The 13,628-nt window shown below is 34.4% G+C and overlaps 1 protein-coding gene across 3 annotated transcripts; it reads right to left on the bottom strand.

Annotated features, from left to right (window-relative positions):
• Positions 1-272: 272 nt before the first annotated feature.
• On the bottom strand, positions 273-13,348 carry LOC108607376 (paired box protein Pax-6). Of its 3 annotated transcripts, none has more exons than XM_017998098.2 (9): positions 12,918-13,342; positions 12,549-12,729; positions 4,071-4,302; positions 3,220-3,393; positions 3,065-3,147; positions 1,528-1,767; positions 1,319-1,467; positions 948-1,159; positions 273-882 (listed from the first exon to the last, which is right to left on the bottom strand). In XM_017998098.2, the coding sequence occupies exons 1-9, from the start codon at positions 13,178-13,180 to the stop codon at positions 788-790; spliced, it is 1,629 nt and encodes a 542-aa protein (XP_017853587.2). In that variant the 5' UTR covers positions 13,181-13,342; the 3' UTR covers positions 273-787. The 3 variants fall into 3 exon arrangements, 2 of the variants coding, with proteins under 2 accessions (XP_017853587.2, XP_033150537.1); XM_033294646.1 differs by having other exon boundaries at positions 3,077-3,147; XR_004458941.1 differs by lacking the exons at positions 273-882; positions 948-1,159; positions 1,319-1,467 and adding an exon at positions 2,631-2,919 and having other exon boundaries at positions 1,680-1,767; positions 12,918-13,348.
• Between the last annotated feature and the right edge of the window lie 280 nt (positions 13,349-13,628).

Genomic DNA, 13,628 nt, shown 5'->3' with positions numbered 1-13,628 from the left:
AATTTCACGCGAAAATATTTGTGTATTTGTCTGTGTACTGAAATCCACTAATTGATAAAACAAGAGAGATCACGATTAGAGCTAGATTTACGAATATTATATAGGGATGTGAATTAATGAATTTATTAATCCATTTATTGAATTTTCTGAAATACATATACATACATAATTACTAAAATGTTACTTTCGATTGTTTTATATATAAATTCGAACCATAAGTTAGATACAATACAATATATATCCCTTTTTTTAAATGTACATATTATAATATAATATATTTTATTTAACTTATGCTTATTTCTACGGAGGTGTTCCTGGCTAAAATGAGTTTTTGGAATTTAAGTTTCGTTGCAATTTCATTCGATATTAGCTTTATTTGTAAGATACACTTATCTTGGCCCAGCTGACGTTGATGGTGCGAAGGGGAAGAATTATTGTTAATCTGATAGAATATTGTGGATACATTTATTCTTAATCCGATTTAATTTAGAAATGTTAAATTGTATTTGGATGCCTTTTAAAGATTAGAATTTTTTGGTTGTGTGACAGAGTCTTAATTTAAAGGATGAAACGGTTTAGAGAATGTCGATGGCTCCATCAAGTTGTAGTACAGGGTGGAAGTTGATGTGGCTGATTGCGGTAGAATAATTGGTGGGGTATCTGAAGAAGGTTTACTGATAACAGTTTTCCTATGAGACTGCTCATTGTCCTCGACGTTGGTAACAGCAATTACAGCGGCCGCGGCTGCTGACGATAGCAAACCAGCCTTTAAATTAAAGATCGAGGATCACTGAAGTCGCGGCCAGTAATTGCTGCCCGATAAATCTGATACGGATTGTGCGGATATTTGCACGGGCACGGAGACACCGGCGGATATTACACCTGTCATTTATTGGTAAGAAGGTTAATTATTTGTTTTAGTTATTTAGCCTAGACTTTGATCATACCTGTATTAGTAGTGCCTACGGGTGGAGCATTGCCGTAAACGCTGTGCTGGGGCGGCTGTTGGTGGGCCGCTGCTGGATTGCAAGGTGTGTTTCGTGGGTGGGTTGCGTAAGGTGACCCCAAGGATAGTGGATCGTGAAACATGTATGGGTAGCTTTCTCTTTGCTGCTGTAAGCATGTGGTAGTCATTGAGCTTAACGACGAGGTCATAGAACTACAAAACATTAAATAAATATTCCCGTATTATAGTTTTATTGTTTGAATACTCGATGATTTTTAGCATGATCGTATAAATAATTTTGTCTGTATAGGTCTTACGGCGACACTGCAATATCAACATAAACATCAAATTCTGATAAAGTGACCAACTTACTTATAGTTTTCGGCCATGCTAGCAATAGGTTGCGGGATAGATGAGTACATGGGGTTGAACCCAGTGTTCAGGGGAAGTCGAGGAGCGACGGCTTGCAATGGTGGGCTCTCGGAGTTGGGAATTGAGACGTTGACGTCGCCGCCATGAATCTGAGGAGGTCAATTAATTAATTTAAATAAATTTTAATTGGAATACTCAGTAGCACTTACTGTTGGGTCATTAGAGGACTCTGTTAAAGTTGGCCTAGAGACTTCGGCAGCTGAGCTGACGATGCCAGGTGTTGAATTGCTTGCGGCGGTGACATTAGTGGACGTAGCGCTTCCGGATGTGTTATTTGTGCTTGTTCTTCCGCTCGTGGTACCTCCACCTCCCACATTGTCAACTGAGCGGCGTTGTGTACGGAGCTTCTCCTCTCGCCGCCATTTAGCTCGTCGGTTCGAGAACCAAACCTAATCAGAGATATGTACACGTAAATAATGTTGTACTCACACTTATTGAGGTGACCTTTAATCTGCACAGTTAAAATAAAATGTTTTCAATTGAACAATACCAATTTATTTAAAAACTGATTGTTTAAATTTTAATTGAATTTGACAAACTTAAGAATTCGTAATAATATTCTGTGTTGAGAACGGTTTCATCTTAATATTTAATATTGTTATGTTTCAATAGAGTGAATGCTTGCAATTTATTCAGAACTGACTGTAAAAAAATATAAATAATTGGAATAGGTACTTGTAACTCTCTTTGGAACAGTTGCTGCCTCGGGTCTATTTTCACAGGGGTTTCAAAGCACAAGCACATGACATTATTAAATTGTGAGGGGTTAAAATTTGTTTCGTTGATGGCGTCAACAATTCAAAATAAGTACTCGACGTCAACATATAATAAAGCCTTAAAGCAGGCAACGGCTGTGGCTTTGAATGTGACTGTTTACATTTGAAGTATTACAATATTGTTTCTGTTGTTGTTTTACGGCGGCTCATTGGCTATGGAATTGGAAGTAGGAGTAGGGATAACTAAATGTATATGGAAGAATTGGCGACAAAGGGTGAATGAGGATTACAATATTTGTTGTGCTCTAATATTTTCACCATGACATTTATTACTTGGCATTATTTTGTATGACCGACTACTCTTCTCTACGACAAGGGTGAAACATCCTTCTCCTTCTCCATTTCCTTTCCTTCCCTTCCCATAACCTTAATTTCAACTGGCGGTACTTCCCAGAGTGGCGAGACGCGAAAATGCAATGTGAAAATCGCAAGCAGTTTCAAGTGTTTTTACAGTCAAATTGTTTTTATTCACTTACACAAATAATCATAAACTGAACGATGATGAACACTTTAAACACTTTTGCCTCAATCTGCATCCGATGTTGTAGCCGTTATCCGTAACCGAGTATAAAGAGCATTAATAATAAATAGCAACAGGGGTGCTTGAATGCAGTCATTTTGAGGGTTGACTCGCGCGGTTAAAAGGCGTAGCAATTCAACACAAAAATCGGCTACAGACTTCAGCACCCTCTCGCATAGTTGCATACAAAATTATAGATTTCTTGTAGTTCGGAAAGAAAGTCTAAACCTGTACATACATAAGTGCTTTTATGTTTGATGAAGTTGTTGTAATTATATATGCCCCACATAAAATATTTGGGGTCATCAGAATAAGTAATAACAAAGGTGTAAAAGAAATTTGAAATCAGAATTTAAATGAAATCGAATTAAACAAAACGGAAAGACAAACCTGAATACGTGCCTCTGGCAAACCAATTTTTTCCGCAAGCCTTTCCCGCGCAAAAACATCAGGGTAGTGAGTCCGTTCAAATTCTGTCGACATTATATAAAACGAAATTTATACATTAGGCATCAAATTCATTATTAATATTGTGTGTACCAAACCTTTTTCAAGACTGTCGATTTGTTCATTGGTAAATGAGGTACGATTACGTTGAAGCTTACGTTTCAGACGTAAGCGCATCTGAGAGTCTTCGTCTCCGGAAGAATTATGGTCCGAATTGCCGTCTGAAGTACTATCGTGGGAGTTTGGATGAGAAATATCGCCTGGATAAAGATCTGGAAATACACAAAGGTTGCTAAATTAAACAAAAATGTCAAAGTTTGCGCTTATTTATTTGCGCAAACTTGACATTTGTCAACAACATTTGCTGAAACATTGCCATATGGTCTTATATAAAACTAAATATGCGTGTACATGCTTGAAATAGGCATGTTTCCTTTATAACTGCTTCCTTTGTATCATCTCTGGTACTTGGGCTGATTAGATCATACATGTATACAAATAAGCAAGTGAGCCACAATAATCGTAATATGGCTTTAAATTAGTTATTTTTCCCCATTGTAGCTCCTTATCTTTGCAGTCCGCTTCACAATTATTTCTGTTCTAAATGTTCTCTAGGGCTGGGATGTTGTTAATAAACATAGGGAAACATAGACATATGTCAGGCCTATTCATCGATCGCAAAACAAACAAATACAATTGAAAGGCAAGCAAAGCCAACAAAGGCTGAAATTGAACTCCTCAATTAGATTTAATGGCAAATAACAAATGACCAACAAATTAACTATTTGTTTGCCCTAATGTTTGATCATCTGTGACAAAATGTTTTTACTGTTTCGAATACATGAAAGCCCTTAGGGTTGCTTTTATCCGAATATAATACATTTAACATTACCATTTGCTTTCCGTATACATACATATATGTTAGTGTACCTGAGTTAGAAATGCTTACCTCGTTTCTGAACTTCATCTCGTGATAGTTGCCCAGATAAATTCGTTGGTACTGCTGTAGGTGTTGGCGGCAGTGCTAAGTGCGCCGTCGTTGTGTTGCCTGGATACCAAGCCCAACCGCCAGATTGTCCATTAAACATGCGAAGCTTCTCATAGACAGACTCATTTTGTTGCTGTGCCTGCTGCTCCTTTTGCGACGCTAAATTGCGCAGCACCCGATTAATTGATGAAACCTGGAATTAAATCCAATGCTTAAAACAATAGCCTTGTGTTTATGTTGGTCTAAAGATTGAGTTGGTTGACCCGACGGAAACTATGGAGTTTTCTCTTAATGTATGTATATGGACAGTTATTTCGTTTCAATACTTCAATACTTCAATACCAAAGTCTGTACCCTTAAACATAGCCCTGCTGTGATTGGCCTGCAGCAAGTTTAGCCAATCAGCGCACGCGAACGGTACAGCTGCATCAACCGACACACCTTTTGACTCTTTCGCTCATCTCTCCTCCATCTCTCTCCTTCACAGTTTGAGGATAACCGCTCCCAGTTTGAGAGCAGCTGCTCTCCATACAAAATGAACTATACTATTTTATATTTTTAATGACTGGGGTGATGATACCGTGACGCAGAGCGGTATAAGATGAATAGAGCTTTCATTTAAGTGAAACTGAATTTCTTGCACATTTTAAAACAATTATTTAATTCAAGCTTAACATTAATATTTAAATTAAAATTTTTATTTCAGTATTTAAATTAAAGTAGAGGCTAGTACTAGTAGTACAAGAAGTACTTGGATATGTTCATTTAAGGAATAGTTAGTAGTACTGAGAAATTTTACTCAAATAATAAGTCAATTTTACCATTCACTAATTTAATCATAAACATAACGTTCAGCAGAGTCCAACGGGAAGATTAATTTAAAGAAGTTTACCAGTGTACCTGAAACTCAAGCCTCGCAAATTTTCTGAACAGATTCAACAGCGAAAGAGTCAATATCCTTCTCGTCAATAAATGATTAATTGAAAGAAAAACGACCGACAATATATAAATAAATATAATTATATAAAAATGTATTCCACTGATCTTATTAATTAAAAGTACATTCCAGCCATATTATCAAAAAAATTTTAAGAAAAATTTAATAAATTCATGTTAAAATAAAAAACAGCAATAAAATGTTATAAATTACGTAAAAATCGCTTTTTGTTAACTAAAGCCTTGAAACAAATATATTATTTATTTATGAGACGTTAAATAGGTTTCTGTTTCAATATCAAATAATTAAACTTACTTACTAAATTAAATAAATAGTTAAAAAAAAACTCTACTGGGAAATTGCTTTTTCAATTTTTTGATCAAACCCCACTGGTTTTTTTTTACTTTTCACTAAAAGTAATATTTTTTAATAACATTTTCTAGTAATGGTCATGCTTGTTTTCTATGCCTTGGCTTTTTTGTGAATGAATTTACCTTTAGTAAAAAGAAAGAAAATAGAATAAAAATATATGGCATAAGTTAAATTACTTTCACAAATTTAGTAAGAATAAAATATTCTTCTGTAAACAAATAATATGTATAATTTCTTAAAAAACATAGTTTTTGTTTAATTGTGTAGTTTGATTGAAACCTTTTCACAAGATTGACCAGAAAAATCTTAATAACACGATCTTTAACAAATTAAACAAGCTGCTTGTCAACATACTTGTGTCATCCGCTTTATAATTTTTCTATGTGTGAATTAATTATTTAAATTAATTATTACCAAGATACGGTTGATACGGATCCACACATATCGTGGCTTTAAGTCTACCGCTACCCAAAACTTCAAGCCATACTTGCCGGTTTCGATAGCATAATTTGTGAAAAGGTCATATTTTCGTGCAACTATAAAATATTGGCTGAAGTTTTTGCTGGCGTTGCAAGAGTTTACGAACAGGAGCAATACACGCCTGCAGTCTGGCCGGAAATCATCGAAACGGAGCTCACTTGAAATTATATGAAATAAATTTCTGACATCATTGATCAGAAAATAGTGTAACCAAATTTTTTTTTTTGATAACATGAGTAAAAATTTATATAATTTTTAGGAAAATAACAGTAGGGTTGGGTTAAAGTTGTGGAAATCTATGTAGTCGTAATAAGGAGTTATCTCTGACCCAAAAAGTATGTATATACATATATGCTTGATTAGACCATGTGGGCTTGCATTCTTCTGACTTACAATTAGACCTTATGAACTAGAGGTAGCAATGTAAAATTTGAATTGAAGGAATTTCATCGCTCTCCCCCACGAATTGATAAAAACGATTTGAGTCCACATCTGACTGCGCCCACGGCATTGTTTCCAATTTAAATATTCAACTGTTAAGTGTTTAAACATAAGAATTAATATTAATAAAATTAATTTACTATAAGACGCCCAAACAACGCTCCCAAGGCATTAAATAAAAAGAAGTAATGATGCAATTTTGTTTTATATTTATTTTGAATGAAAACAGAATTTTAAACAATGTATTACAGCCATGTCGTTTCAAGTCTTATATTCAATTTATTCATTTTTACGTTTTGCTAGGCTTTGTGCAATGTGCAAAAATGAATCACATCAAAACATAGAAGAAAAAAGTATGGCAGCAAAATCGAAACTATCTAAAAACCATTACATTTTGTTGTTGTTATCGGTGGAGATATGATATTTCAAATCTTACCATCGAGACTTTTATCAATGCTACTCATTTCTTTTTGTATATATAATATATATATATATATTTTGTATAGAAAATAGTAACTTAACTACTTAACTTTTATTTTTGATTTTGAAAATGAGTGAATAAATGAAATGAATTTTTATTTAAAAATTGTAAAATGTATTTAAATTTTAAACAAAAAAATGTATTTAAATTTAAAAAAAAAAGTGTTTTTTATATTATATAGTATGTATATATTGTTAAAAATTGTAAATTGCGGCTGATATTTATAATAACGAATATTATGGGAATGAAGATATTTACATATACATATGTATGTATGAAGATTTATCATCTTATTATTATTTAGCCGAAATTTGCATTCATAAATCATATTTGATACCTGACTTGTATTAATATTATAGGATAATGTTTCTGCTTATGCAGATAAAATCTTTGATTACTATTTTATTCAAAACTAATTTGATAGTTAATACAATCAAATTAAACCACATTTATGTATCTTATACCTATGAAAAGGATTCGTATGACTTCCTATGCTTAAGACTCACCCCATATTAGCAAATTCTTTGATGTCCTTTGATGTGATTATGTTAAAGTAAAAGTAGGCAGAGATTGCATTTAATTGTTAGCAGCTTCAATGAGAAGTATCGATATTCAAAGAAATGTCAAGTTCATCGTGACCCTCTGCCACGTGCCAACACTTAAAGTCCACAAAGTGATTTTTTTCATGTTATTATTAACGGTGAACAGTGTCAACGACCATGTATGTGTATGTACATATATGTATGTACATACATTAAGTACAGTAAACTTTCAATAGTAGCGACAGAAAAGAAATGGTGAGTATTTAAATACTTTGACATGTTTATAAAAAAGGGTATTATGCAGTTGTGCAAATGTATATAACAGGGAATAGGCATGGCAGACCCCACAAAGTATATACATTCTTGATCAGCAAGACAAACTGAGCCGATATAGCCATGTCCGTCTGTCCTCCCGTCCGTCTGTCCGTGTTTCTCAGCAATTATAAGAGCTACAGCAACCAAACTTGGTACATATGTAGGTGCTCCTATATCCAGGACATATCGCTTTAATTTTATTTTGTTTTATTTCTTCCCACCTCACCCACAAAAAAAGATGACACCCATAATATTAAGCAATTAAAAAATATTTAAAAATCTGAAATAAATCACAAATACGCTTTGTCATGTTAGACAGATGTGGAAAATTTCAGATTTTGCTGTGAAACGTCGCTGCTGACGCTACAGCGACAACGAGCTGTATGTGTTTGAGAGCGCGTGCGTGTGTTTGCTGCGATACCTTAGTCAAAGTGTATATAAAAGTTCGTTGCGTCCAACTTTAATTTGTCCACTTGTTCTATTTTGCGATATAACCCGGATTATTAACTTCTAGTTAAGCCTGCGTATTTGTATTGTGTTATGCAAGCATTACTCATTTTGATGTCAGAAACATAGGGTAGGTCTTTATATGTTAGGTTTTATAAAATTAAAGCTTAGATTTTGTTTCATCCCTTTTACAATAATGAAATGGTGAAGCGATTTATTTTTGTATTTTGTATGTTGCAATATTTCAGAGAAAATTTTTTAAAATTCAAGTTTATTGAGAGTGTAATTTGATTTGTTTGAACGTATACATTATGTACATACATATATGTACAGAAGTGGACAAATTAAAGTTGGGCGCCACCAACTTTTACATACACTTTGACTAAGGCATCGCAGCAAAAACACGCATGCACTCATGATCACATACACACAAAACAGCGGTCGCGTCACAGCTGGTCGCTTTAGCGTCCGCAACGACGCCGCCGCTGCGTTGGCAGCGACGTTTGCATGGCACGTCAGCACGTTCACCTCGCTGTCTATATTGAAAATTGAAATGTAAATAGTTCCTAAGTTATTTATCCGATCATTATGAAATTAACAATGACAAAGCTTAAATGCAATTTATTTCAGATTTTTAAAGATTTTTTTAGATTGTTTTTTTTTCGATATGTGTCGTGGGGGGGGGGGGGGGTGGGGGAAGTAAAAAAAAAAACGTTGTTAGTGTGGCTGGAGTATAGTAGCACCTACATATTACCAAATTTGGTTGCCTAGCTTTACAGTTGCTGAGAAACACGCTCTCATACAGACGGGCGGACAGACGAACATGGCTATATCGACTCAGCTCGTCGAGCTGAGCAAGAATATATATACTTTGTGGGGTCTGTCACGCCTCCGTCTCCCTGTTACATACATTTGCACAGCTTTATAATACCCTTTTCCATTTTTTCCAAAAATGTCAAAGTGTATAAAAAGCCAGGTGCTGAATTTTAAAATTCTTATTTATCAAAATCTTTGTTCATGAAAAATTATGAGATATATTTAAGCTTCAAAATAAATAAAAAAATATTGCTTTGCGTCACCTATATCTAGTACATACATCTTGAATTTATTTATTTATGTAATAAGCTACTTATTTTCACTATAAACACTCAAACGACATTATTACAAACTTGTTTGACAAGTGTGTTGTTGTGCAATCATATAGTTAATAGTTAAATGTCGAGATCCCTTTTAATATTTATAATACTAACCATTCCTTGCACGAACCTTCCCGAGTCCCCTGTGCAGATAACAACCGACTTTACCTCTTCATTGAATCTGAGCAACTGTATCTTATTTTATCTTAGTAATAATAGCTAACACTTACCCGGATTTGATTGGGTTGAATAATATGTAGTCCAATTACAATACATTAAAAAAATTTATGCACTTTGACATTTTTATAAAAAATGGAGAACGAATTGTATGAAGTTGTGGAAATGTATGTAACAGGGAGAACGAGGCGTGGCAGCCCCATTAAGTAATTATATTCATGATCAGGAAGACAAACTGAGTCGATTTAGTCATGTCCGTCTGTCTGTGCGTCTGTATGAGTGTCTGTTTCTCAGCAATTATACTCGGGACAAATCGCTTTTATTATACACTTTGACATTTTTGTAAAAAATGGAAAAGGGTATTATGAAGTTGCTCAAATGTATGTAACAGGGAAAGGAGGCGTGACAGACCCCACAAAGTATATATATTCTTGATCAGCTCGACGGAGCTGAGTCGATATAGCCATGTCCGTCTGAATGTTTGAGCACCTGTTTCTCAGCAACAATAAGAGCTAGAGCAACAAAATTTGGTATATAGGTGCTCTTATATCCAAACAACAATTTATTTATTTTATCTATTTTATTTATTTCTCTTCCCTCCCAATTAATCGCAAATCGAAAAAAACACGATATTAAGCAATAAAAATATTTAAAAATCTGAAAAAAATCACAAAAACGATTGGTTATGGTTGTGATCGGCGGCGTCGCTGCTGACGCTACAGCGAAAACGCGTTGTGACGCGTCCGCTGTTTTGTGTGTATGTGTTCATGAGTGCATGCGTGTGTTTGCTGTGATGTCCTAGTCAAAGTGTATCTAAAAGCTGGTGGCGCCCAACTTGAATTTGTTTTTATTTATTTATTTATTTTTGTTTTAACTTTTTTATTAAGTTTGATTTAATTATAATGAATAAAATAAGTTTTTCATTTTGATTTTTTGCTTTTGAATAAAATATTATTAATTTTATTATTTCAACATCAAGAGTGCCAAAAGTTTTTTCTTAAAACGCATTCTTGCAATATAAAATAACGGTGCATAAGACACATACGATGCAGAAAAAGCAATAGCTAAAGCAGAAAAAACACACACAGGAGCCGTAAACACATGAAAAAATATCATTTGCTCTGCTCTCACCTGACTCTCAATTTTTTACTACCGCTACGGCTGCGTAGAGTACAGCTGTTAATTTTTTGTTATTGCTATTGCTATAGCTTACCAAGCGACAAAACTGCGAGCAAAGCAGGGCACACATATTTTCGATGTCCCGCTCTGGCTCTGCTTCGGCTCTCGTCAAAATGAGAGCGGTAGCAATAGCAAAATGAAATACTACGAGAGTAGCGTAAGCTTTTCAAACGCTGGTTTCAAGCCTAAATCGAAAATTCCACTAGTATAAAAATCGCTGACACCAATTCCATGCCAAGTCAAAATTATTTGTTCTTTTCCTGCGCAAGATTTTTCTTGTCTACTTTGTTGTTTGGTAGTGACTTTCAGAACTGTAGTTTGTAAATCTTTTATTTCGGATATAGTTATCCTTGAAAGGGCGTATGCAAAGTCGTATTCCTCTAATTCGAGCCGAATTCGTTTTTATTTGGAATTGGATTGATCACAGAAAATAAGTAAAGTCAGCGGTCTATGATCAGTTCTCACTGTGAAGTGTTTGCCATAAATATATAGTCGAAAATGTCTGATTGCCCAATGAATAGCCGCTAGTTTTTATTTTTGTTTCCTCCCCCCTTGCAGGGAAATCAAAAGAAACGACTTACGCCCACAATACTTAACGGAAATATTTATCAAAAAAAATCTAAACTTTCACTATATGCAATGTACTATGTATTATGTATATTAATACATGTATGCATATACACACACACACTAAATAAATATTAACAGTTACAAATTAAACCCCTTACACAACTTTAAGATAACCCACTCTTTCTTAATATGGTATTTTCTCCAACTAACTAACTTATGGACATGAAAAGAAGCGAGTCTGCGGCCTATCCTAGAACGACGTTCTTCAATACTTATATTAAGGCACCTGATATTTCTCGAACAGAGTATATGTAGATGTAAGTCTTGGATCCTACATTTATTTTGGAATTTTGTTAGATTAATTTTTAAAATTCACGGCTGTAGTTTATTGTAAAATTTAGTCTTTCATAAGTTTAAAACATTTCTTCGCTGATCTCTAAAATTTCACCATCATCGAAAAAAAGGGATCGTAGCGGCTACTACCATATCTGCCTTAAATTTTCTATTTATAGAGACATATTTTAAAATTCGGGCAAAATCAATCGATAATGTCTGCATATGAATATGTATTACAGATTGTATATGTTCAATTTAAAAATTTTTGTTGTGGGAATTGTACAAGAGCTATAATAATCGAATATATAAGCTATATACCTGCCTACACATATAGACGTGATTGTGATGAATACTTCAGGTAGATGATAGTGTAGAAGGTTTTGTACATAAATATTGAGCACCAGCTTTAATGTTGCGGATAATGTGTTTTGTACATTGTGGGTCGATAATCTGCGGCTTTATAAATGTGAATGGTTTGAGCGCCTAGGTACAAACGAACTGCTCAGCTGGCATTGTGTAGTAAGGATTAGGTGAACTAGATACAATTGTTTACAAGAGCGGTAAAAAAAAAGATGGAACGCAAAAATGTACAGAAGCTATTGAATATATAAAATATAATCCATTTTAGAAACGACGAAAAGCTATTGTTTTGAAATTATTTCATCCATTGTGGCTTGCTGGCTGCCAGCTCTTCGTCTTTTGTCTTTATATTCGGCTCACTTCAAACAAATTGTATAGAAACTGCTGTTTAGGACCAGTTTTAATCATGCCTCAAACCCTTCATCTAATAAGGGTGTGACATTAGCATGCTCATTCTCATCGATCGTACAATTAGCCTCAATACTAAAATTCATGAAACATACGGTTATCTTAAGCAGCAGTGTTATTAATTTTAGAATCACAGAACCTTCGTACATAAGTATGTACATATATAATATATATGAAGAAATTGTCTAATTAGTTTGTATACAATTTCTATTGAGGTATATGTAATATTTGATAATTTCATAATTAGTATGCACTTACACTTGGGATATTATCACTATTGCATACTTGTTCCGAAAGTAGTCGATCACGAATTTCCCACGCAAAAATGCTGGGACATTCACGTTTATAATCAGCAATTTTTTGTACAACGGGTGTTGTGGCTACTCGTGGCTTTGAACCACCTATCGCGCGTGGTTTTATTGATCCAGTTTCATAGTATCTGTAAAAAAAAATCTGATTTACTTTGCCTGACAAAAAAAAGACTAATCAAAATCCTTATACAATGCAAACGATTGAATTTTATGACTGATTGCTCTGACTTGCGACCATTTAAAAGAAACAAGTTTTACTGAGTAAACTTCAACAATGAAAATGGAACTGTGTGCTTAAATTATCATCTTGACTCACCTCCCCAATATTTTGCTTACGCAACCGTTGGACACTTGAAGTATCCGCGAAATATCACATGGACGTGCACCGGAGTGAGCTAACTCGACGATCTTCTGCCTCGTCGAATCGGGTAGCGGTCTGCCGTTGACATACACGCCGCCCAATTGGTTGATCCCGCTGTGACCTGCCGTAGAGCACCCAAACAATGCACTTTGACCGACTCCCATACCCACTGATGAGTGGTGGTGGCCATGCATGATGTGCTCTGTTGTTAGCATCATTTTTTATTCTTTGTTGTCCAACTCTTGTTTTTTGTTATTTCGACTAAGCAAGCATTGATGCTTATTTACTTGGTTTGAGTTGGTTTAACGCTCTTGTGTCGATTTGAAAGGTATGAAAGTGCCTTTTTTTTAGAAGAGTAATTGACAATTGGTTGACAGTCTTATTATTTTAATGCTTTTATATATATTTCGTTGTTTAATGTTTGTACTCGACATATGTACATATCATACATACATACGCATATATGTACATCTTTGCACACGCATATGTACATGTATTTACTTATTTCACGGTACTGTTAATTTTTTACTCTTTGCTAACATATGTTTGTATGAATAGCTTCGGCGGGCTTAAATTTATAATTTATATTTTTTTATACACTTTCATTTAATAATTTTTTTTGTACTACTTATTCGCCACGTGTTTTGAACTGTTGCACTGCAGCAT

Source organism: Drosophila busckii, chromosome 4 (assembly GCF_011750605.1).
Source record: "Drosophila busckii strain San Diego stock center, stock number 13000-0081.31 chromosome 4, ASM1175060v1, whole genome shotgun sequence".
Taxonomy (NCBI): Eukaryota; Metazoa; Arthropoda; class Insecta; order Diptera; family Drosophilidae; genus Drosophila; species Drosophila busckii.
Note: the sequence above shows the minus strand (reverse complement) of the source record. Positions and strands in the feature narration are given on the sequence as shown.